Source organism: Erinaceus europaeus, chromosome 10 (genome assembly GCF_950295315.1).
Source record: "Erinaceus europaeus chromosome 10, mEriEur2.1, whole genome shotgun sequence".
In the NCBI taxonomy this organism is placed as follows: domain Eukaryota; kingdom Metazoa; phylum Chordata; class Mammalia; order Eulipotyphla; family Erinaceidae; genus Erinaceus; species Erinaceus europaeus.
The window spans coordinates 31,574,595-31,598,333 of NC_080171.1; the positions used below are offsets into that span (position 1 = coordinate 31,574,595).

The 23,739-nt window shown below is 39.4% G+C and overlaps 1 protein-coding gene and 1 long non-coding RNA gene across 3 annotated transcripts in view; one reads left to right on the forward strand and one right to left on the reverse strand.

Moving 5' to 3' along the window:
• Positions 1-3,279, forward strand: part of KIF27 (kinesin family member 27) — a 94,989-nt gene extending 91,710 nt beyond the window's left edge. For both annotated transcript variants that reach the window (XM_060199499.1, XM_060199500.1), the window contains one exon: positions 1,713-3,279. In XM_060199499.1, coding sequence (XP_060055482.1) covers positions 1,713-2,194 — 482 coding nt within the window. In that variant the 3' untranslated portion in view covers positions 2,195-3,279. The remainder of the gene's footprint in view (positions 1-1,712) is intronic.
• On the reverse strand, positions 1,136-4,768 carry LOC132540867 (uncharacterized). Its single transcript, XR_009551997.1, has 3 exons — positions 4,625-4,768; positions 1,677-1,790; positions 1,136-1,598 (listed from the first exon to the last, which is right to left on the reverse strand). It is a non-coding gene; the product is annotated as an uncharacterized LOC132540867 (long non-coding RNA).
• Between the last annotated feature and the right edge of the window lie 18,971 nt (positions 4,769-23,739).

A 23,739-nucleotide genomic window follows, 5' to 3' on the forward strand; every position in this document is an offset into this window, starting at 1 on the left:
TAGAAAATTGAGTTATAGAGGCCGGGTGGTGGTGCACCTGGTTGAGCGCACATGTTACATCTGCAGGAGGAAAGCTTCAGGAGTGGTGAAGCAGGGCGGCAGGTGTCTCTATCCCTCTCTATCACCCCCTCCTCTCTCTATTTCTGACTGTCTCTGGACAATAAATAAATAAAGATAATTAATTGAAAAAAAGATAATTGAGCTCTATTTCTATTTTCCAGGACAACTGGAACACAGGAGATTACAGTATGTGTTTTTAAATCTTAGTGAAAGTTCTTAGTAGCCTGTTTCACAGCTATTAAGCCTCTTAATTTTGAGTCATGTTTAGATCTTGATCCGTTTTGTGTGATGGCCAAAATCCCTCCTCTCTGTTTGGTCCAGGAGGTGGCACAGTGATAAAGCTTTGGACTTTCAAGCATGAGGTCCTGAGTTTGATCCCTAGCAGCACATGTGCCAGAGTGATGTCTGGTTCTTTCTCTCTCCCCTCCTCTCTTTCTTAATAAATAAATAAAATCTTTTAAAAAATCCCTCCTCTTTATTTAAATTTTACTTATTAACAAAACAGTATAGAACTTCTCTCATATGTTGATTTTATTGTTTGTTCCTGACCATAGAGTGAATTGTAAACTCTGAATGCAAATACTTGACATATTTTCAGTATTACAGTTACATTGTGGGCATATTTTAAATCATCTTACATGTAAAGTGAAGTGTATATGTGATTTTAAAAAAATGTCCTAGGTGATGGTGCACCTGGCTGAGTGCACATGATACAGTGCATGAGAACCCAGGTTCGAATCCCCAGTCCCCACCTGTAGGAGGAAAGCTTCACGAGTGGTGAAGCAGTGCTGCAGGTCTCTCTCTGTATCTCTTTCTCTCTACCCCCCTCCCTCTCGATTTCTGGCTGTTTCTATCCAATATTTAAATAAATAAATATAATTTTAAAAAATGTCCTAGGGGCTGGGGAAATAGCATGCAATTTACATAATAGACTTTCATGCCTGAGGTACCAAAGACCCCAGGGTCATTCCCAGAAATTACCATGAGCCAGAGATGAATAGTGATTTTGTGTAAAAAAAAAAAAAAAAAAAAAAAAGTTGTCTTAGGATAGAGATGTGACATGAGGGAATAAACTTTACCTTTTTTTTTTTTTTTTTAAACCTTGCCAGGGCTTTTTCACTAAGGCTTCATACCTGCACAATTCCACACTTTTTCTTTTTTTATATAGAGGGTGAGAGACAGGGAGAGAGAAAGAGAGAGGAGAGATGCCACAGCACCACTCTAGAATATATTCAGAGAGCAGAACGCTGCTATCACTAGGGGGTACTAACCAAGAGTAGATTTGCACACATTTCATCCCAAGTCACAGGAGCTTCCCTGGAGGTCGGGATATTCTCTTGTGTTAGCTTCTTTTGGTCAGAAATGTGACTCACCAATGACACTGCCAGCAGAGGACAGGCATGGAAGGACAACAGAGATCCAGAGCACTCCTGTGTTTGTAGGGAGTACCAAGACCTAGATTTTGCTCCATGGACTCAAAGTTCTTAGTTCTTCATGTGCAAGATGCCTCTAAAATTCATACCCATTCTTTCCTTTGTCTAAAAGAGGTTACGTAATGAAAACACAGAGATATAAATAATGCAAAATGATAATAATATAGCTTTGCTGAAACATACCTGTTTTTGAGAGATCTCTTAAATTTGTTTGTTTAGATCATGATGCTGGAGACAGAGTCTTGAACCCAGAAGAAGCAGGAATGGTTGCTGAAGAATTAAAATGGGCATCCAGAACTGAAAGTATGAAGTTAAGTGGAAGCGAAAGAAAATTAGACTCTCCAACAAGCAGCTTTAAAATACAGTCAAGTGTACAGAAGTTCTGTGAAGGGCCAGAACTATCTCCCATGTATAGCTCTTTAGCCCCCACTAGTGGACATTTGTTAAACAATGAGGATAAAAGAGCAACAGATGAAATTCCATTTATAACCCCCCACAGTCAACCTTCATTCCAAATTCAACCAGTGGGAAATATGGGACAGCTTCGTGGTGTCATGCCTGTGAAGGTGTGTCGCAAAGAATTACGTCAAATCTCTGCCCTGGAGCTATCATTACGACGTTCCAGTCTTGGAGTTGGAGTTGGATCTATGACTGCTGACTCCATTGAAGTAGCTAGGAAACCTAGTGACTTGAAAATTTAAGAGTCCAGTAACTTTTCCCTTAGTAGATGTGTAGAAAAAGTTCCTTTTCCTAACTTGTTAAACTAAAGCTTAAACTCACTAGCTTTCCTTTCAGGATAAAGGAGTAAGGGGAGGAAGGAATCCCTAATCCTTTTGTGCACTCTAGATAGCTATATTTTCTATGTTATATTTGGAGAGCTTTAATTTACATTTACAATATAACCAAGGAAAGATGTTTTTCAATACTATTAAGTAATAGAACATTTAAATATTTCCACTTACAAATTTGCTTTAGTTTTATTCTAGGTAATATTTGAAAAAATGAACTAAGACACCCATCAAATACATATTATTATGTAATGTAGAAATGTAAAGCATATAGTATTATAAAATATGTTCTGGGTCAACAAAATAGCTCACTTGGGTAGTGTGCTACTTTACCATGTGAATGAACCAGGTTTGAACCTGGCCCCCATCACATTGAAAGAAACTTTGGTGCTGTGCTCTCTTTCACTCTTTTTCTCTGCTTCTGTCTCTATCTCACAAAAGTTATAATAACAACCTCTTACCAACTTAAATTATGGTTATTCTGAAATATAATTAACCTTAGAAGAGCTTAGATTTGAATAGCACTGTTTTTGCTCTATGGGCTCTGGATTCATGATTCAACCAACTTGAATGGTTGCAGAATCTGTTTATATGCAGATTTTTTTTTTACTCCTATGCCATTCATCTAAATATTGCTGGTATTAGAGGAAGAATCATGTGCTGCATGTGTTTTGGTACTTAATGTTGAAATTTTTTGACAGTTTAATGCAGTCTGTGGAATGAGGGAAACTGGCTAGGTTTATTGATTAAGGTTAATTTATGGTCTCCAGATTTCATAGAGATTGAATGGGTAAGGAGCCAGCTGGTGGTGCACCTGGTTGAGTGCACATGCTACAATGCACAAGGACACAGGTTAGAACAGTGAGTCCCCACCTGCAGGAGGAAAGCTTTGCAAATGGTGAAGCAGTGCTGCAGGTGTCACTCTCTCTTTCCCTCTATCTTCCCCTTTCTTGTTTCCTGACTGTCTCTATCCAATAAAGATTTAAATAATAATAATATATTGAATGGTCAGCCTTGTCAACATGGTCTCTGCCTTTTTTCTGGAACTTTTTAATTTAAAGTATTTTATAATTTTGCTAAAAAGGTGAAAGAAATGGATATAGGTCCAAGGATCAATTTTATTTCTAAAGCATCCTTTATATTTAATAAATGTTTTAAAATATTATTTATTTATTTATTTATTTATTTTAAAGGGAAAAGATACAGAGAGACCAGAGCACTGCTCAGCTCTGACTTATGGTGGTGCTAGGAATTGAACTTCGGACCTCAGAACCTCAGGCATGAAAGTCATAGCATAACCAGCCCAATACTAAAGCATTCTTAGCGTTTCAAGAAAAAGGTATCTGATCACCTGGAATTCTTCTATAAAGTTTGAAGTTTATTAGAGCATCTTTAACTAATAAGATAACAGACTTAATCTGAGATTATTTTTCCCCTCTACAACCTTCTTAGTGAAGCTCTGCAAATAGGGAGGCCAGACTACAGTCAGCTATGAATGGGAATACTTCTACAATATTTTTTTTAAATCTTGTTATTCAGTATAAACTTTCATTTGGAATTAAGAACTAAGCATTGCTTTATTCAACAAAATTTCTCAATATTTTTCAGTCATAAAAAAACATTCTGTTATAATGACCTGAGGTATTATTTTGTGACAGGTTATTATTTTTCCAAACTTTCATTTACAGAGTTTCTTTAAATAACATTTAGATGGGACAATAGTGAAACTACACTAGTCACCCATTTCCTTACTAACTTCATTCCCCCCCCCCTTTTTTTTTTGCCTCCAGGGCTATGATAGGGTTCGGTGCATTACAAATCCACTTTTCCTAAAGGCCATTTTTTCCATTTTTTAATTGGCTAGGACAGAGAGGAATTGAGAGAGGAAGGGAAGATAGAGAAGGGGAGAGACAGAGACCTGAAGACCTACTTTATGACTCCCCACAATATAGGTGGGAGCTGTGGGCTTGTACTGGGATCCTTGCACTTCATATTATGTACACTTAACCTGCTGTGCCACTGCCCAGCCCCCCCTTTTTTTCCTTAAAGTTTGATGTGACTTTTTAATGGTATGACTACTGATATTTTCCTTTTCTTTATATGTTGCTACTGACCCTGACCATCTTACCTAACAAACCATACCATGTACTCAAAGACCTATAGTCTTTTTTCTACCTTTTAGCCACTAGGGAATAAGGTTTCTTTGGTTCCACTGCTAAAAACAAGTTCCATATGAAAAGAAAACTAAGCCAATATGAACTTCTAAGTTGGTGGATAGTCTCTTTCTCTTAAGCATAGTACTAAAATTCATTTAAATTATGGGTTAGACATCTATGGATTTACCTAGAAATTGACCCACAGTTTACAAAGCATCACATGGATTAAGGGCTTGTCCCAGCTTTAAAGTTCATGACTTTCATGTGTGAGTCTTGAGATCAATCCCTAGCACTGAATAAAGTGATGGAGCAGTACTCTGGTCTTTCTTTCCCTTTCAATAAAAAACAAAAAGAAACCTATCATTAGTCCAATGAGAAACCATTTCCATAAACTCATATACAGACTCACTTATAATATTAACAAGGACTCTGAAGTCATATTCTGATTTTAAGCTAGTCTTTTACGTTTAATATATATCATACATAAATGACAAAAAGGCCAGTATTATCAACAACACAGCACCTATGTACTTATTAATAAACATATTAATGAAGTTTCTAACTTTGCTACTTATTTAAAACTATTTTAATAATTATAAATAAGTTATATAAGAGTGCATTCTGACATTGGTATCCTGTTTTCCAAAGAAATTGACACAAATTGGTTTCACATATAGAAAGGTAGGTTGGTGAGATAATTCAGTGGGTAGGGCATATGCTTTGCTATGCAGGCTGTTACTAAATGCCAATGAGAATATACTCTTCTACATTTATGTTTTCAAAAATTAAGAAATAAAGGTAGAAATGAGACCCTTCCATGATAAAACCTCACATTTATTGGGTATGTGATATATTTTTTAGCTTTTACAGGCAATAGTAGGATCATTTGTCAATTGGAATATTTTATCACTCATTTCCTACCTTGAAGTTGATAATAATAGTAATAATAAAAAGACAAATGGGACCAGCAAAATAGCTCTCACTTGGACACTGTGCACTGCTTTGCCATGTGCACAACCCAGGTTCAAGTCTGGCCTTCACTTCATTGAAGGAAGCTTCAGTGCTGTGGTCTCTTTCACTCCTTCTCTCCCTATCTATATCTAGAAATCTATTAATTAAAAATAGACCAGTGGCCTTGGTGGTAAAGTGCAGGATTTGTACAGTAGGGATCTCAAGTTTGGTCCCCAGCATACATGCCAGAGCGATCCCCTGGTTCTCTTACTAATTAGTAATTTTTTTTAAAACAGGCTGATTGAATAAATTAATTTTACTGTTTTTCAAATACTCTACAAATGATGCACCTCTTACTGCCTGCACTTGGATTACCACTTCCATTCCTTGCTCTCAGAAGGCAGTGCATGTGTGCCACTGAACACTGAAATAATGTTTGATTTTTATAGTGGTTTTCATGCTGACCCCACACTACTCCACTATGGAGGTAACTAAAGCAAGAATTACATAAAAAGTCTAAGGAAGGCCTGATGTATTATTAGAATTTTGCTATTTTGCATAGTTCGAATTCATCCCCTTTTGCCACAGTGAATCATCAGAATTGCCACTATTTGAAAATCCAGGCAGAACTAGGTGGGGCTTTAAAGTGTTATGTATAAAGCTGAGAAATGGGGTGTTGGGAGGTGGTACACCTAGGTGAGCACACATGTTACAAAGCGTTAAGAATCCAGGTCCAAGCTCCCACTCTCTACTTGCAGGAGAAAATGCTTCACAAGCAGTGAAACAATGTTGCTGGTGTGTCTCTGTCTCTGTCTCCCCCTTTCCTTTCGATTTCTCCTTGTCTCTATCAAATACATTAATAAAATATTTTCAAAAGATTATATATATAAAGAAAACAAATGTTACACGTGTACAAACTACTATATTTTACTGACATCTGTAAATCACTGATTCCCCACCAGTAAAATAAAAAAATAAAAAAAAATGAGCCAACAAACATGAAAAAATGCTCAAAGTCAGGGATGGATAGGGAAATGCAAATAAAAACAACAACAATGAAGATACCCATTTTTCTCCCATATTTGATGTACATATTTCTCCCAGTCCTGGAACCTCTAGGGTGGGGCTCACTTTCCTGCATGCTTCTTTCAATTCACACCAAATGAGACTGAATCTGCTGATCCCAACCTAAGCAATGCAACCAGTACCACCTTGGCATGTTTCACGGACTGTGTCCAGAGATGTCGGGCATGGAATGTCAACCCTTCAGCTTCATTACTCTGGTGAGACCTTCCCTAGCTCATAAGTCTCCTTAATTCCATTTTGGGTGGTACACTTCTTAACAAACCTCAAAACCTAGATATAGGCCAGGGCCCATGAGATAGGGCAGATATACATGTATCCATAAGTTAGGGGGAAATATATACCTTAAAGCAGAAGTGCACAACAGTTTGCAGTGAGTCAAAAAATGCAGCAAGCAAGTGGGAAGACCTAAAAAGACATCATAAAGTACTTAATGAAATAGCTTACTAGACCTAGATACCCTTCCTCCTCACCTACCTCCTATTACATGTCCCTCAATCGCTCCAACACTAACCTTGTCAGATAAAGTAAGGACTACAAAAGTTGAATAAGAGCAAGAGACTGACATACTTCAATGATGACTCTTTAGTCACTACCAGACCACCCCATCACCGGAGGCCATAGTCAGGGAGTCCTGGGAGTTCCACATAGACATGATGGGACATGATCCTTTAACAGATCCCTCTCACCACTGTCACTGGTCATCTCCATCAGGAATAACATAATAGACTCCTTTGTGGGCCCCTCTAGGACCTTGTCCTCAATGTGGATCAACAATGGTAGGGACTGTTCCATTCCCCAAAGGGAGGTTGGATAACATACTCTACCTACCACCCAGGAAGATGGGTCCTGAAATTAGTGCAGCCTGGAATGTTCCTAGCCATGACCACAGAACTCGAGCTCAGACCTACAGGGATGCAGAGGTTACATAGGCTCTTGTGATGAATATGAGCCCCAAATCAAATTGATGGGGTTTACAGTTAACAATATTTATATACTTTTCCCATATTTGGGAACTATTGTCTTCTCTGATCCAGCTTTCTAGTCCTTTTTTCAACTATGTCAACATCTCCCCAGACAACAATTTGGGTCCACCTGCATATTAGATGTCAGGCTCAGGCAAAAACTAGTGAAGTCATGGATCCTTTGGAATATACCTAAAATAGGCCTACTAGCTTTTTCCAAAACGGAGATCCCAAATCTTTATCTGTAATATTCTTGCCTTTAGGTTCATGATTAGTCAACAATTTGTTCTGCTTTATATGTTAACTCTTTTTTCAGCCACCAGTTTCCAGTGCTACCATGATGCCAACCTGACTTTCCTGGGCAGATAACACCACCAGTGTGTCCTGGAGCCCCACCTCCCCAGACCCCTTCCCCACTAGGGAAAGATAGAGACAGGCTAATAAATAATAAATAAATGAATAGTCCAGGGCCAGCCACTGGTGCATCTGGTAGATTGCACATATTACAAAACGCAAGGATCTGGGTTAAAGTTCCCCGTCACCACCTGCAAGTAGAAAGCTTACAAGCAGTGAAGTAGTACTGCAGTATCTCTCTCTTCATACCCCTTCCCCATCGATTTCTTTCTGTCTCAAGTAAATATTAAAAAAAAAAAAAAGTAGCAAGACTTTTAAAAAAAAGGCTTCTGGGAATGGTGAGCTAATACAAAGAAAGCCTTGGCAGGGAAAATAAAAAGAAACTATATATCATAGTTTTTGTTTGATTTTTTCCCTGTGACTATATGAAAAGAAGATAATATTAATGGATATTGTGGAGCCTTTCAACAGATAATCACAAGAAAAGTAGTTTGGGATAAATTCCAATAGTCATACATAAACTGAGGAAACAAGGAACTTAAGTGACTTTACAACTGAGTAACCATGAACAGTATTTACAAAGAACAAACATTAGATTATAGGCAAACTTTACAGGATTCACTTTTTTTTAATTTCTTTATTGGGGAATTAATGTTTTACATTCAACAGTAAATACAATAGTTTGAACATGCATAACATTTCCCAGTTTTCCACATAACAATACAACCCTCACTAGGTCCTCTGTCATCCTTCTTGGATCTGTATTCTCCCTCCCACCCACCCCCACCCCAGAGTCTTTTACTTTGGTGCAATACGCCAATTCCAATTCAGGTTCTACTTCTGTTTTCTTTTCTGATCTTGTTTTTCAACTTCTGCCTGAGAGTAAGATCATCCCATACTCATCCTTCTGTTTCTGACTTACTTCACTTAACATGAATTGTTCAAGGTCCATCCAAGATCAGCTGAAAATGGTGAAGTCACCATTTTTTATAGCTGAGTAGTATTCCACTATATATATATACCACAACTTGCTCAGTCACTCATCTGTTGTTGAACACCTGGGTTGCTTCCAGGTTTTGGCTATTACAAATTGTGCTGCTAAGACCATATGTGTACACAGATCTTTTTGGATGGGTGTGTTGTGTTCCTTAGGATATATCCCCAGGAGAGAAATTGCAGGATCAATGGGTAGGTCCATTTCTAGCCTTCTGAGAGTTCTCCAGACTGTTCTCCACAGAGGTTGGACCAATTGACATTCCCACCAGCAGTGTAGGAGGGTTCCTTTGACCCCACACCCTCTCCAGCATTTGCTGCTGTTACCTTTTCTGATGCATGACATTCTCACAGGAGTAAAGTGGTATCTCATTGTTGTCTTTATTTGCATTTCTCTGACAATCAGAGACTTGGAGCATTTTTTCATGTGTTCCTTGGCCTTTTGGATCTCTTCTGTGATGAACATTCTGTCCATGTCCTCCCCCCACTTTTGGATGAGGTTATTTGTTGTCTTGTTGTTGAGATTTGCAAGTTCTTTATATATTCTGGTTATTAGCCTCTTGTCTGATGTATGGCATGTAAAGATCTTCTCCCATTGTGTGAGGGGTCTCTTGGTTTGGGTAGTAGCTTCTTTAGCTGTGCAGAAGCTTTTTAATTTGATGTAGTCCCATAGGTTTATGCTTGCCTTAGTCTTCTTTGTAATTGGATTCGTTTCATTGAAGATGTCTTTAAAATTAATGCGGAAAAGTGTTCTGCCAGTATTTTCCTCTAAGTATCTGATAGTTTGTGGTCTAACATCCAAGTCCTTGATCCACTTGGAATTTACTTTTGTATTTGGTAAAATAGAGTGGTTCAGTTTCATTCTTCTGCATGTCTCAACCCATTTTTTCCAACACCATTTGTTGAAGAGACTCTGCTTTCCCCATTTAATAGTCTGGTCACCTTTGTCAAAGATTAGATGTCCATAGGTGTGGGGGCTTCTTAGTCTTCTTTGTAGTTGGATTCGTTTCATTGAAGATGTCTTTAAAATTTATGCGGAAAAGAGTTCTGCCAATATTTTCCTCTAAGTATCTGATAGTTTGTGGTCTAACATCCAAGTCCTTGATCCACTTGGAATTTACTTTTGTATTTGTTGAAATAGAGTGGTTCAGTTTCATTCGTCTACATGTTTCAACTCATTTTTTTCCAACACCATTTGTTGAAGAGATTTGCTTTCCCCATTTAATAGTCTGGGCACCTTAGTCAAAGATTAGATGTTCATAGATGTGGGGTCTTACTTCTGGACTCTCAATTCTATTCCACTGGTCAGTATGTCTATTCATGTTCCAGTACCAAGCAGTTTTGATGACAATGGCCCTATAATACAATTTGAGATCTGGGAGTGTGATGCCTCCAGTTCTGTTCTTTTTTCTCAAGATTGTTTAGGCAATTCTAGGTCTTTTCTGGTTCCAGATAAACATTTGTAGCATTTGTTCTATTCTCCTAAAAATGTGCTTGGGATCTTGATGGGGATAGCATTAAATTAGTAGATGGCTCTGGGTAGTATATTCATTTTGATGGTTAATTCTTCCAACCCATGAACATGGAATATCTTTCCACTTCTTTGTGTCTTTTTCAATTTCCTTGAGTAGTGACTCATAATTTTCAGTATACAAGTCTTTCACTTCTTTGGTCAGGTTTACTCCTATATATTTTATTGCTTTTGTTGCTATAGTAATAGGAATTGATTTCTGGATTTCAATTTCTTCTTAGTGTTTCCATAGAGGAATGCCACTGACTTTTATATGTTAATTTTGTAGCCTGACACCTTACTGTATTGCCTGATAATATCCAAAAGCTTCTTGCTGGATTCCTTAGGTTTTTCTATGTGATTCACTTTTTTAAAAAAAGACTTTATTTATGAGATAGATAGGAGGAGAGAGAAAGAACCAGACATCACTCTGGCACATGTGCTGCCCGGGATCGAACTCGGGACCTAATACTTGAGAGTCCAAAGCTTTATCACTGCACCACTTCCCGGACCACACAGGATTCACTTTTATAAAATAATAGTTCATTGGGAGTCAGGCTGTAGCGCAGCGGGTTAAGCGCAGGTGGCGCAAAGCACAAGGACTGGCATAAGGATCCCGGTTCAAACCCCGGCTCCCCACCTGCAGGGGAGTCGCTTCACAAGTGGTGAAGCAGGTCTGCAGGTGTCTATCTTTCTCTCCTCCTCTCTGTCTTCCCCTCCTCTCTCCATTTCTCTCTGTCTTATCCAACAACAACAACAACAATAATAACTACAACAATAAAACAACAAGGGCAACAAAAGGGAATAAATTTTTAAAAAATTTAAAAAATAGTTCATTGCTTTATTTTTTCTGCTGAAATAGCCCTAAATTTATTAATTTTTCTTGCATCCAGGGTTATTGCTGGGGCTCGGGCATGCACTACAAATCCACAGCTCCTATGGAGAGCCTCTTCTTCTTCTTCTTCTTCTTCTTCTTCTTCTTCTTCTTCTTCTTCTTCTTCTTCTTCTTCTTTTCTTCTTCTTTTTCTTCTTCCTCTTCTTCTTCTTCTCCTCCTCTTCCTCCTTCTCCTCCTTCTCCTCCTCCTCCTCCTCCTTCTTTTTCTTCTTCTTTTGTATAGGACAGAGAAATCGAAAGGGGAGGGGAAGAGGGAGAGAAAGGTAGACCTACTTCACTGCTTGTGAAGCATCCCCCATTGTAGGTAGGGAACCAGGGGCTTGAACCAGGATCCTTGTGCTTTGTACAATAGTGTGTTTAACCATGTGTGCCACTGTCTGGCCCCATCCCTAAATTTTTCTACTGAAAACCCTTCCAAACTCTGAATAAGACATTCATCTATTATTTTTTAAATTTATTATCTTTATTCATTTATTGGATAGAGAGAGCCCGAAATTGAGATGTAGGGGAAGATAGGAGAGGGAGAGAGACAGAGAGACACCTGCAGTGCTGCTTCACTATTTGCAAAGCTTTCCCCTTGCAGGTGGGGACCAGGGGCTTGAGCCCAGTTCCTTGTGCATTGTAACATATGTGCTCAACCAGGTGGGCCACCACTCGGCCCCATCATTCATCCATGATTACAAACCAGCATTCATTAAGCTGTTTTGAGAGGATGAAATACTTTTTTTTTTTTGCCTCCATTGGTATTTCACTATCCACAATGAAAAGAAACTGTTTGACTTATAATTTTGATAACATTTAAGAATTCTTGTTCACTTTTTTTTTAAGATATAAAGAGTTAATACAAGGCAAATACTATACTGAGAGATCAATCTCCTTTTGAAATTCGCATTACCTGGGATAGAGTAGTATTTGATTTGTTCCATTTGAAGCATGCAGCTAATCCTCTGTTTAACCGGATATTTTCCCTGCTAGCAGCAGATAGATGTCACTGGTTGCAACAAACAAGATAGGACCCAAATGGCCAGTTAGAATCTTAATGGAATACATTAAATAATGATGTTTTCCAAAACACCAACAATCCATTTTCCTTAGTTTATAAGTAAATGTCAGTGTTATGGAATATTTTGTCTCCATTTAGATGAAAGCATGTCTGAACAGCCAAGTCATCAACGGACCTTAAGGTCTTAAGTCATAAAAAGTCTAAGCCCTTAAGGGTAATGGAATGTACAACCAGAAGCATTCTACTGGATTGTGAGGTAAGCAGAGAGAAAGAATGCTAACAACATATACTTTTCCTGAAGACTTTCAGTGGTACTGAGGTCTTGTTAGGTTAACTACAAAGTTCATTTTCTTCTGTTAGAAGGGTAACTAATAGATGTTAATAATTGTATTATGTGACTTTAATCATATTTTATTTAAAATAATTTAAGAGAAGGTGAGGAGATAATCCACAGCAGTGGTACATTCCCATCAGCAGTGCCTGAGAGTTCCATTCTCCATATTGTAGCCAATACTTCTTATTGTCTCTTTTTAAAGCTTATTTAAAATTTTTCTCTATTGATAGGAGAGAGTGACATTGAGAAGGGAGGGAGAGAGAGAGAGGGAGAGTGGAGAGACACCTCAGCACTACTTCACTGCTTGTGAAGCTTCCACCCTGCAGGTGGGGACCAGTGGCTTAAACCAAGGTCCTTGAGCCTTACCAGATGCACCATCACCCAGCCCCATTTTTTTTCCTTTTGCCTCCAGGGTTATTGCTGGGGCTCAGGACCTGCACCACGAATCCACTGCTCCTAGTGGCCATCTTTTTTCCATTGTTGTTGTTGCTACTGTTAATATTTGTTGTTGCTGCTGTTGTTGTTAGGATAGAGAGAAATCGAGGAAGGGAAAACAGAGAGGGGGAGAGAAAGATATACACCTGCAGACCTGCTTCATTGCTGGTGGGGAATCAGGGTCATGTACTGCGGATCCTTGCGCCCGTCCTTGTGCTTCTCACTATAGTTACTTAACCCGGTGCACCACCACCCGACACCCCCTTTTTCTTCTTTAAATAGTCATCATAGTGAAGTGGTAATCTCATTGTGGTTTTGAGTTATGGAGAATGCTTCATGTGTATTCTTTTTTTTTTTTTTTTTTTTTGCCTCCAGGGTAATTGCTGTGACTCCGTGCCTGCACCACAAATCCACTGCTCCTAGAGGTCATGTTTTTTCCTTTTGTTGCCCTTGTTGTTGTATAGTTGTTATGGTTAATATTATTGTTGTTGGATACAACAGAGAGAAACTGAGAGAGATGGGGAGAGAAAGATAGACACCTGCAGACCTGCTTTACCGACCCCACTGCAGATGGGGAGCCGGGGGCTCGAACCCTGTCAGTGCGCTTTGTGCCATGTGCAGTTAATCTGCTTCTCTACCATCCGACCGCCATATGTATTCTTTTAAAAAAATTATTAGTAACAATATTGATTAAAAAATTATACGATAGCAGAGGTATAATTCTGCGCCATTTCCACCATCAGATTCTGTGTCCTTATTCCTTCTATTAGAAGTTACATTAGTTCTCCCAAGGTTGCAGATATGGGTTGAGTATTTTTTCTATAACTGTGTATGTTTAGGATATATTTGCTTTTTTTTCCCCCTATGGTCCTGTCTTCTCTTTCTAAGTCATACCTATACCTATTACTACTTCTAAATATCTTTCCTTTTTCTCTCTTCTCTCTTTGGGTCCTGATGGAATTGGAGTTCAGAGCCCTCTGGTCATCTTACCCTATCATTTCTCCCCCCTCTGTGAGTATGGACTAAAATTTCAAAATTCTTTTTCTTTTCTGTTCTTTTTTTCTTTTTTGCCTTCAGGGTTATTGCTGGGGCTTGGTGCTTGCACTACAAATCCACTGCTCCTGGAGGCCATTTTTCTCCATGTTGCTATTATTGCTATCATTATTGCTGCTGTTGGATAGAACAGAGAGAAATCGAGAGAGGAAGGGAAGACAGTAGGCGGGAGAGAAAGACACCTGAAGACCTGCTTCATTGCTTGTGAAGCAAACCCCCCCCCCCCGCAACTGGGGAGGCAGGATCCTTACACCGCTGGTCCTTGGGCTTTGCACCATGTGCACTTAACCTGGTGTGCAACCGCCCATCTCCCTAGACCAAACTTCTTTTTGGGTGTAGAAGGTGGGAGTTCTGGATTATGTAATTGCTTCTCCACTGGACATGGACTTTGGCAGGTTGATCCATTACCCCAGCCTGTTTCTGTATTTCCCTAGTTGGGTAGGGCTCTGGAGAGGTGAGGTTCCGTGACACATTGGTGAGGTTGCCTGCCCAGGAAAGTCAGGATGGAATCATGATAGCATCTGCAGTTTGGTGGTTGAAAGGCAGTAAGATATAAAGCAGGACAAAATGATTAATGAACAGGAAACAAAAAGTAGGGAGAGAGCAGATTAAAATAGGGATCTCAGGGTGAAAAGAAGTGAAGTCTATTTTAGGCATGTTCCTAGAGGCCCATGAATTTCATAGTTTTTCCTTGAGTTGATAGCTAACATGGAGGTGGACAAAAATATTGTCTAGGAAGATGGTGTCAAAGTTGAGAACAGGGCTAGAAAGCTGGATTAGGGCAGAGAATAGCTCCCAAACTTGGAGAAAATATATGAATAAAATTAACTTTTACCCCATCAACCTGACCCATATATATTCATATTTAGCACAGGATCCTGTGTAACCTCTGAGTCCTTCTTGATCTGAGTTCACAGTTCATGGTCACAGTTGGGAATATTCTAGGCTGCACTCATTTAGGACCAGTCTTCCTTGAGTGGCAAGGTAGGATGACCCAGAGAGTGGGACAGTCCTTACCATTGTTACTTTATAGGGAGGGCAGTTTCCTAGAGTGACCCACAGGAGAGCTTACTTCTGTGTATTCTTTCAAACTTTCTTTTTAGTTTGAAAAAAATTTTGTATTTTTGTATACATATCTGTATGGAAGTATGATGGAAGGTCATTTATATTTAAGGTTAATGGAAGGCTTCTCCAAGAAGATGCTTATTATTATTATTATTTTGTTGCCACCTAGGTTACTGCTGGGGCTTGGTGCCAGCACTATGAATCCACCACTCCTGGTGGCCATTTTTTCCTTCTTTTATTTCTTTTTATTTGTTTGGACATGGGTGGGGGTGATAGCACGATGGTTATGCAAACAGATTCTAATGCCTGAAGCTCCAAGGTCCCAGGTTCAATTCACCACACAACGAATAAGCTAGAGTTGAGCAGTGCTCTGGTTAAAAATTATTATTTTTATTATTGGATAGGACAGAAATTGAGAGAGAGAGGCCTGCTTCACTGCTCATGAATCATCCCCCTGTATGGGCTTGAACCTGGTTCTTAGTACTTGGTAATGTGTAAACTCAGCTGTGTGCACCACTATCTGGCCCCTGATGCTGTGTGTGTGTGTGTGTGTGTGTGTATGTGTGTGTGTGTGTGTGTGTGTGTGTGTGTGTTTTGCCCCCGCAGTTATTGCTCGGCTCAGTGTCTGCACTGTGAATCCACTGCTCCTGGAGGCTATTCTTTCCCTTTTGTTGCCCTTGTTTATCGTTGTTATTGTTGTCGTTGTTGTTGGATAGGATAGAGAGAACTTGAGAGAGGAGGAAGACAGAGTAGGGATAGACACCAGTAGACCAGTTTCACCGCTTTGGAAGCGAGCCCCTGCAGGTGGGGGGTGGTGGAGCGGGGATCCTTACACCGTGTGCCTTACACCCGGATCCTTACACCGGGATCCTTACACCTTATGCCATGTGAGCTTAACCCGCTGCGCTACCACCCAGCCCTCGCCCCTTTTGTTTTATAGAGTAAGTTAACTCCAGGAAGTATAGAAAAAAGATTTTTCAGGGGGTTGGGTTAAGCGGGTTAAGTGCAGGTGGCGCCAAGCGCCAAGCGCAAGGACCAGCATAAGGATACCGGTTCCAGCCCCCAGCTCCCCACCTACAAGGGAGTCACTTCATTTTTTTAAAATTTATTTATAAAAAGGAGACATTAACAAAACCACAGGATAAGAGGGGTACAACTCCACACAATTCCCACCACCAGCTCTCCGTATCCCATCCCCTCCCCAGATAGCTTTCCTATTCTTTATCCCTCTGGGAGTATGGACCCAGGGACATCATGGGGTGCAGAAGGTGGAAGGTCTGGCTTCTGTAATTGCTTCCCCGCTGAACATGGGTGTTGACTGGTCGATCCATGGGAGTCACTTCATAAGCGGTAAAGCAGGTCTGCAGGTGTTTATCTTTCTGTCTTCCCCTACGCTCTCCATTTCTCTCTGTCCTACCCAACAATGACGACATCAATAACAACAATAATTACAACAATGAAACAAGAGTAATAAAAGGGAATAAATAAATATAATAAAAGACTTTTCAAGATATAATATATTAATTATTATATTTATGGTAACCACAGTACAAAATAGGGAATAGAGACCTACAGAAACTACAAGTGAATGATGCCATCCTGACTTCCCTGGGCAGATGACCTCAACAATGTGTCTCCAAATCTCACCTCTCCAGAGTCCTACTCCACTAGGGGAAAATAGAAACAGACTGGGGGTATGGACCCACCTGCCAATGCCCGTGTCCCGTGGAGAAGCAATTACAGAAGCCTTGTGCACACCAAAAAGAATTTTGGTCCATACTCCCAGAGGGATAAAGAATGGGGAAGCTTCCAATGAAGGGGATGGGACTCGGAACTCTGGTGGTGGGAACTGTGTGGAATTGTACCCCTGTTATCTTACAATCCTTAAATCATTATTAAATCACTAATAAAAATTTAAAAAGGAAAATACAAATGAAATCAGTGAAGAAAATATTTTTTAATTTTTTAATATTTATTTTCCTTTTTTGTTGCCCTTGTTTTTTGTTGTTGTAGTTATTGTTGTTGTTGTTGTTGCTGTCATTGTTGTTGGATAGGACAGAGAGAAATGGAGAGAGGAGGGGGAGATAGAGGGGGTAAGGAAAGACAGACACCTTCAGACCTGCTTTACCGCCTGTGAAGCTACCCCCCTGCAGGTGGGAAGCCAGGGACTTGAACCAGGATCTTTACACCGGTCCTTGTGCTTGGCATCAGGTGCACTTAATCTGCTGCATTGCCTCCAGACTCCCCAGTGAAGAAACTATTATAAAAATCTACCCACACAAAATAACAGAAGCAAATGGGAAAAGAATCAACAATTTAAAACATTCAAAACAAAAATCAGAATTGACATAAGTAAACCACATATATCAATAATTACCCTAAATGTGGATGGCCTGAATTCACCTGTCTAAATGGATTAAAGAATAAGATCCATCTATTCTACGTTCACAGGAAGGTGATATTGTGTCTTTTGGCATAAAATGGATGGAATTGGAGATTATGCTTAGGGAAGTAAGTAAGGATGTAAAGGACAACTACAGAATGGTTTCACTCATGTGGAATATAGAGAATTGAACACCTGGGGGGCCGGACAGTGGTGCACCCAGTTAAATGCACATAGCACAAAGCACAAGGCTTACCCATGCAGGGATCTGGGTTTGGGCCCCCAGCTCCCCACATGCAGGGGGGGATGCTTCACAAGCAGTGAAGCATGTCTGTAGGTGTCTCTCTCTTTCCCTCTCTACCTCTCCCTTTTCTCTCAACTTGTCTCTGTCTTAGCCAATTAAAAATATATAAAAGGGGGGGAAGGCCAGCAGGAGCAATAGATTCATAGTGCTAACACTGAGCCCTAGTAATTACCCTGGAGGAAAAAAAAATAAAATAAATTAAAAAAACGGGGACAGGTGGTAGCACAGCTGGTTGAGCACACATGTTACAGTGCACAAGGACCTAGGTTCAAGCCCCCAGTCCCCACAAGCTTTGTAGGGGGGAAACCTTTTTGAGTGGTGAAGCAGTGCTGCAGGTGTCTCTCTGTCTCTCTTCCTATCTCCCCCTTCCCTCTCAATTTCTTTGACTGTCTCTATGTAATAAAGAAAGAAAATTAAAAAATTAAAAAAACAAAAATTGAACACATGAACTTGAAAAAGAATAGCTGTACCTAAGACTGTGGGAGAACTATGGTGGTTATTGTAGGGGATTGGGGCGACACAGACCTTTGATGGTGGAAGCAGTGTGAAGCTACACCCATATTATAATCTTATAAATCTATATTAAATAAGTATGCCAGGGGGAAATTTAATACTTTGTTCTTTACCTAGATTTTAGTATATATCTTTCTGAATATATGTATGTATATCTATATTCTAAACAATGTTTCAAATTTGTACATTGAATTCTTTTTTAAAAATATTTTTATATATTTATTTATTCCCTTTTGTTGCCCTTATTATTTTATTGTTGTAGTCGTGGTTGGATAGGACAGAGAGAAATGGAGAGAGGAGGGGAAGACAGAGAAAGAGAGAAAGATACACCTGCAGACCTGCTTCACCACTTGTGAAGTGACTCCCCTGCAGGTGGGGAGCCGGGGGCTCAAACTGGGATCCTTCCGCTGGTCCTTGTGCTTTGTGCCATGTGCGCTCAATCCGCGGCCCTAACGCCCAACTCCCGACTGAATTCTGACACTGGGTTTAAAATGTTTAAGCACCCTGCATGTTAGCTGTCAGGTTCAGGCAAAAATAAAGTCATGGACCCCTTGGAATATACCTAAAATAGACCTCCTAGCTTTTTCCAAAATGGAGACTCCAAATCTTATCTGCTCTATTCTTACCTTTAGGTTCCTGATTATCAAACAATTGGTTCTGCTTTATATCTTAATGCTTTTCAGTCACCAAGTTGCAGATGCTACCATGATGCTTCCTGGGCAGATGACCCACCAATAGGTCCTGGAACCCCACCTCTCTGGAGCCCTGCCCCACTGTGGAAAGATAGAAACAGGCTGGGGGTATGGACTGACCTGCCAACATCCATGTCTAGTGGAAAAGCGAGTACAGAAGCCAGACATTTCACCTTCTGCATCCCATAATGATCCTGGGTCCATCCCCCCAGAGAGAAAAGACTAGGAAAGCTTTCAAGGGCAGTGATAGGATATGGAACTCTGGTAGTAGGAATTGTACCCTTTTGTCCTACAGTCCTGTTGATATTTTTTATTTTATAAATAATTTTTTAAAAAATGTTTAAGCAGTTTTAAAAATTAAGAAATATATATTGGGGCCAGGTGGCAATGCACCTGGTTAAGTGCTCACATTATAGTGAACAAGGACTCAGGTTCAAGCCCCTGGAGGTAAAAACAACAACAACAAAAATACAGACTGGAGTGCAGAGTGCTCATAGTCCATTCTGACACAGGGAGGTAGGAAGAATCCAGAAGGTTTGTCTTCTTCCAGCAACAAAAGGAACTGATGAATTGCTAATGTGTTTGAATCTTATGAATAAAGATTTTTTTGCTCTCCCCATCTCTCTCTTCTTCCCCTCCTCTTTCAATTTCTCTCTGTCCTATCCTATTTAAAAAAAAAAAAGGAAAAATGGAGCAGTGCAGTGCAGGGACCAAGCCCCATCAATAGATAACCCTGGAGGCAAAAAAAAAAAAAAAATCTAAATATGGCTAACTAAATCAAGAAGTAAAAGTTCTTTTTTTTTTAGTATTTAATTGATTTCATGCTATTGATAGTGTAAATTATAAATTATTATGTTTAAATTCTATGAAAATAAGCTGCAATTATTTTAGAGAAAAATTTATAAATTTTATTTTTCATATTTTTTTCTGTGTCTCAATGTCTTTATTTTTTAAATTTATTTATTGGGGAATTAATGTTTTACATTCAACAGTAAATACAATAGTTTGAACATGCATAACATTTCCCAGTTTTCCACATAACAATACAACCCTCACTAGGTCCTCTGTCATCCTTCTTGGATCTGTATTCTCCCCACCCACCCACCCCAGAGTCTTTTACTTTGGTGCAATACGCCAATTCCAATTCAGGTTCTACTTCTGTTTTCTTTTCTGATCTTGTTTTTCAACTTCTGCCTGAGAGTAAGATCATCCCATACTCATCCTTCTGTTTCTGACTTACTTCACTTAACATGAATTGTTCAAGGTCCATCCAAGATCAGCTGAAAATGGTGAAGTCACCATTTTTTATAGCTGAGTAGTATTCCACTATATATATATACCACAACTTGCTCAGTCACTCATCTGTTGTTGAACACCTGGGTTGCTTCCAGGTTTTGGCTATTACAAATTGTGCTGCTAAGACCATATGTGTACACAGATCTTTTTGGATGGGTGTGTTGTGTTCCTTAGGATATATCCCCAGGAGAGAAATTGCAGGATCAATGGGTAGGTCCATTTCTAGCCTTCTGAGAGTTCTCCAGACTGTTCTCCACAGAGGTTGGACCAATTGACATTCCCACCAGCAGTGTAGGAGGGTTCCTTTGACCCCACACCCTCTCCAGCATTTGCTGCTGTTACCTTTTCTGATGCATGACATTCTCACAGGAGTAAAGTGGTATCTCATTGTTGTCTTTATTTGCATTTCTCTGACAATCAGAGACTTGGAGCATTTTTTCATGTGTTTCTTGGCCTTTTGGATCTCTTCTGTGATGAATATTCTGTCCATGTCCTCCCCCCACTTTTGGATGAGGTTATTTGTTGTCTTGTTGTTGAGATTTGCAAGTTCTTTATATATTCTGGTTATTAGCCTCTTGTCTGATGTATGGCATGTAAAGATCTTCTCCCATTCTGTGAGGGGTCTCTTGGTTTGGGTAGTAGTTTCTTTAGCTGTGCAGAAGCTTTTTAATTTGATGTAGTCCCATAGGTTTATGCTTGCCTTAGTCTTCTTTGTAATTGGATTCGTTTCATTGAAGATGTCTTTAAAATTAATGCGGAAAAGTGTTCTGCCAGTATTTTCCTCTAAGTATCTGATAGTTTGTGGTCTAACATCCAAGTCCTTGATCCACTTGGAATTTACTTTTGTATTTGGTAAAATAGAGTGGTTCAGTTTCATTCTTCTGCATGTCTCAACCCATTTTTTCCAACACCATTTGTTGAAGAGACTCTGCTTTCCCCATTTAATAGTCTGGTCACCTTTGTCAAAGATTAGATGTCCATAGGTGTGGGGGCTTCTTAGTCTTCTTTGTAGTTGGATTCGTTTCATTGAAGATGTCGTTAAAATTTATGCAGAAAAGAGTTCTGCCAATATTTTCCTCTAAGTATCTGATAGCTTGTGGTCTAACATCCAAGTCCTTGATCCACTTGGAATTTACTTTTGTATTTGGTGAAATAGAGTGGTTCAGTTTCATTCTTCTACATGTTTCAACTCATTTTTTTCCAACACCATTTGTTGAAGAGATTCTGCTTTCCCCATTTAATAGTCTGGGCACCTTTGTGAAACATTAGATGTTCATAGGTGTAGGGGCTTACTTCTGGGCTCTCAATTCTATTCCACTGGTCAGTATGTCTATTCATGTTCCAGTACCAAGCAGTTTTGATGACAATGGCCCTATAATACAATTTGAGACCTGGGAGTGTGATGCCTCCAGTTCTGTTCTTTTTTCTCAAGATTGTTTAGGCAATTCTAGGTCTTTTCTGGTTCCAGATAAACATTTGTAGCATTTGTTCTATTCTCCTAAAAATGTGCTTGGGATCTTGATGGGGATAGCATTAAATTAGTAGATGACCCTGGGTAGTATATTCATTTTGATGGTTAATTCTTCCAACCCATGAACATGGAATATCTTTCCACTTCTTTGTGTCTTTTTCAATTTCTTTGAGTAGTGACTCATAGTTTTCAGTATACAAGTCTTTCACTTCTTTGGTTAGGTTTACTCCTATATATTTTATTGCTTTTGTTGCTATAGAAATAGGAATTGATTTCTGGATTTCAATTTCTTCTAACTTAGTGTTTGCATAGAGGAATGTCACTGACTTTTGAATTTTAATTTTGTAGCCTGACACCTTACTGTATGTATTGCCTGATGATTTCCAAAAGCTTATTGCTGTATTCCTAAGGTTTTTCTTTTTTCTTTTTTTTTTAAGATTTATTTTATTTATTTATTCCCTTTTGTTGCCCTTGTTGTTTTATTGTTGTAGTTATTATTGTTGTTGTCGTTGTTGGATAGGACAGAGAGAAATGGAGAGAGGAGGGGAAGACAGAGAGGAGGAGAGAAAGATAGACACCTGCAGACCTGCTTCACCGCCTGTGAAGCGACTCCCCTGCAGGTGGGGAGCCGGGGTTCGAACCGGGATCCTTATGCCGGTCCTTGTGCTTTGCGCCACCTGTGCTTAACCCGCTGCACTACAGCCCGACTCCCTTCCTAAGGTTTTTCTATGTAAACTGTCATGTCATCTGCAAATACAGAGAGTTTGACTTCTTCTCTTCCAGTCTGTATCCCTTTAATTCCTTGTTCCTGCCTGATTGCTATGGCAAGAACTTCCAACACTATGTTGAATAGTAATGATGACAGTGAGCAGCCCTGTCTAGTACCTGATCTGAGTGGAAATGCTTCCAGTTTTTCACCATAGAGTATGATGTTGGCTGTAGGTTTGCGATATATAGACTCCACTATCTTCAGGAATTTTCCATCTATTCCCGTTTTTTGTAGTTTTGATCATAAGGGATGTTGTATTTTGTCAAAGGCTTTCTCTGCATCTATTGATATGACCATGTGGTTTTTGGTCTTGCTTTTGTTGATTTGGTGGATCACGTTGATTGATTTACGTATATTAACCAACCTTTTAAGCTTGGGATAAACCCCACTTGGTGATGATGAACAATCTTTTTAATATACTGCTGTATCCGGTTGGCTAGAATTTTGTTCAATATTTTCACATCTATGTTCATCAGAGATATTGGTCTGTAGTTTTCTTTTTGGTTGTGTCCCTGTCTGCTTTTTGGTATCAGAGTGATGTTGGTTTGGCTTCATAGAAGCTGGAAGGGAGTATTCCAGTGTCTTCAATCTTTTGGAAGACTTTTAAAAGTAGAGGTATTAGTTCTTCTTTGAAGGTTTTGTAGAATTCATTTGTAAAAACATCTGGTCCAGGACTTTTATTTTTGGGAAGATTTTTGATAACTGTTTCAATTTCATTAGCTGTGATGGGCTTGTTCATGTTATCTACTTCCTCTTTACTTAGTTTTGGAAGTTGGTAGATATCTAGGAAATCGTCCATTCCTTCCAGGTTCTCTAGCTTGATGGCATATAATTGTTCATATGAATAAAGTTTTGATGAAACAAAAGAGATGAATTGGTGATGAACCCAGTGAGCTATTTTTCAGTCTATTATTTTATTTTGCCTACCAGGGTTATTTCTGGGATTCTGTGCCTGTATGATTCTACCACTCCTGGTGAACTCTCTCTTTTTTAAGGGTGAAAGACAGAGAAGGAGAGAGAACAATAGAAAGGAAGAGAAAGAGGTAATGTCATATCTGGGTGAGCACACACATGACTATGCATGCATAAGCACCTGGGTTCAAACCCCTAGTTGTCACTTGCAGGGGTGGGGAGGCATTGAAGCAGTACTGCAGGTTTCTCTCTACCTCTTCTTCCCTCACAATTTCTCTCTGTCCTATTAAATAATATTTTTAAAGGGAGAATCAAATAGAG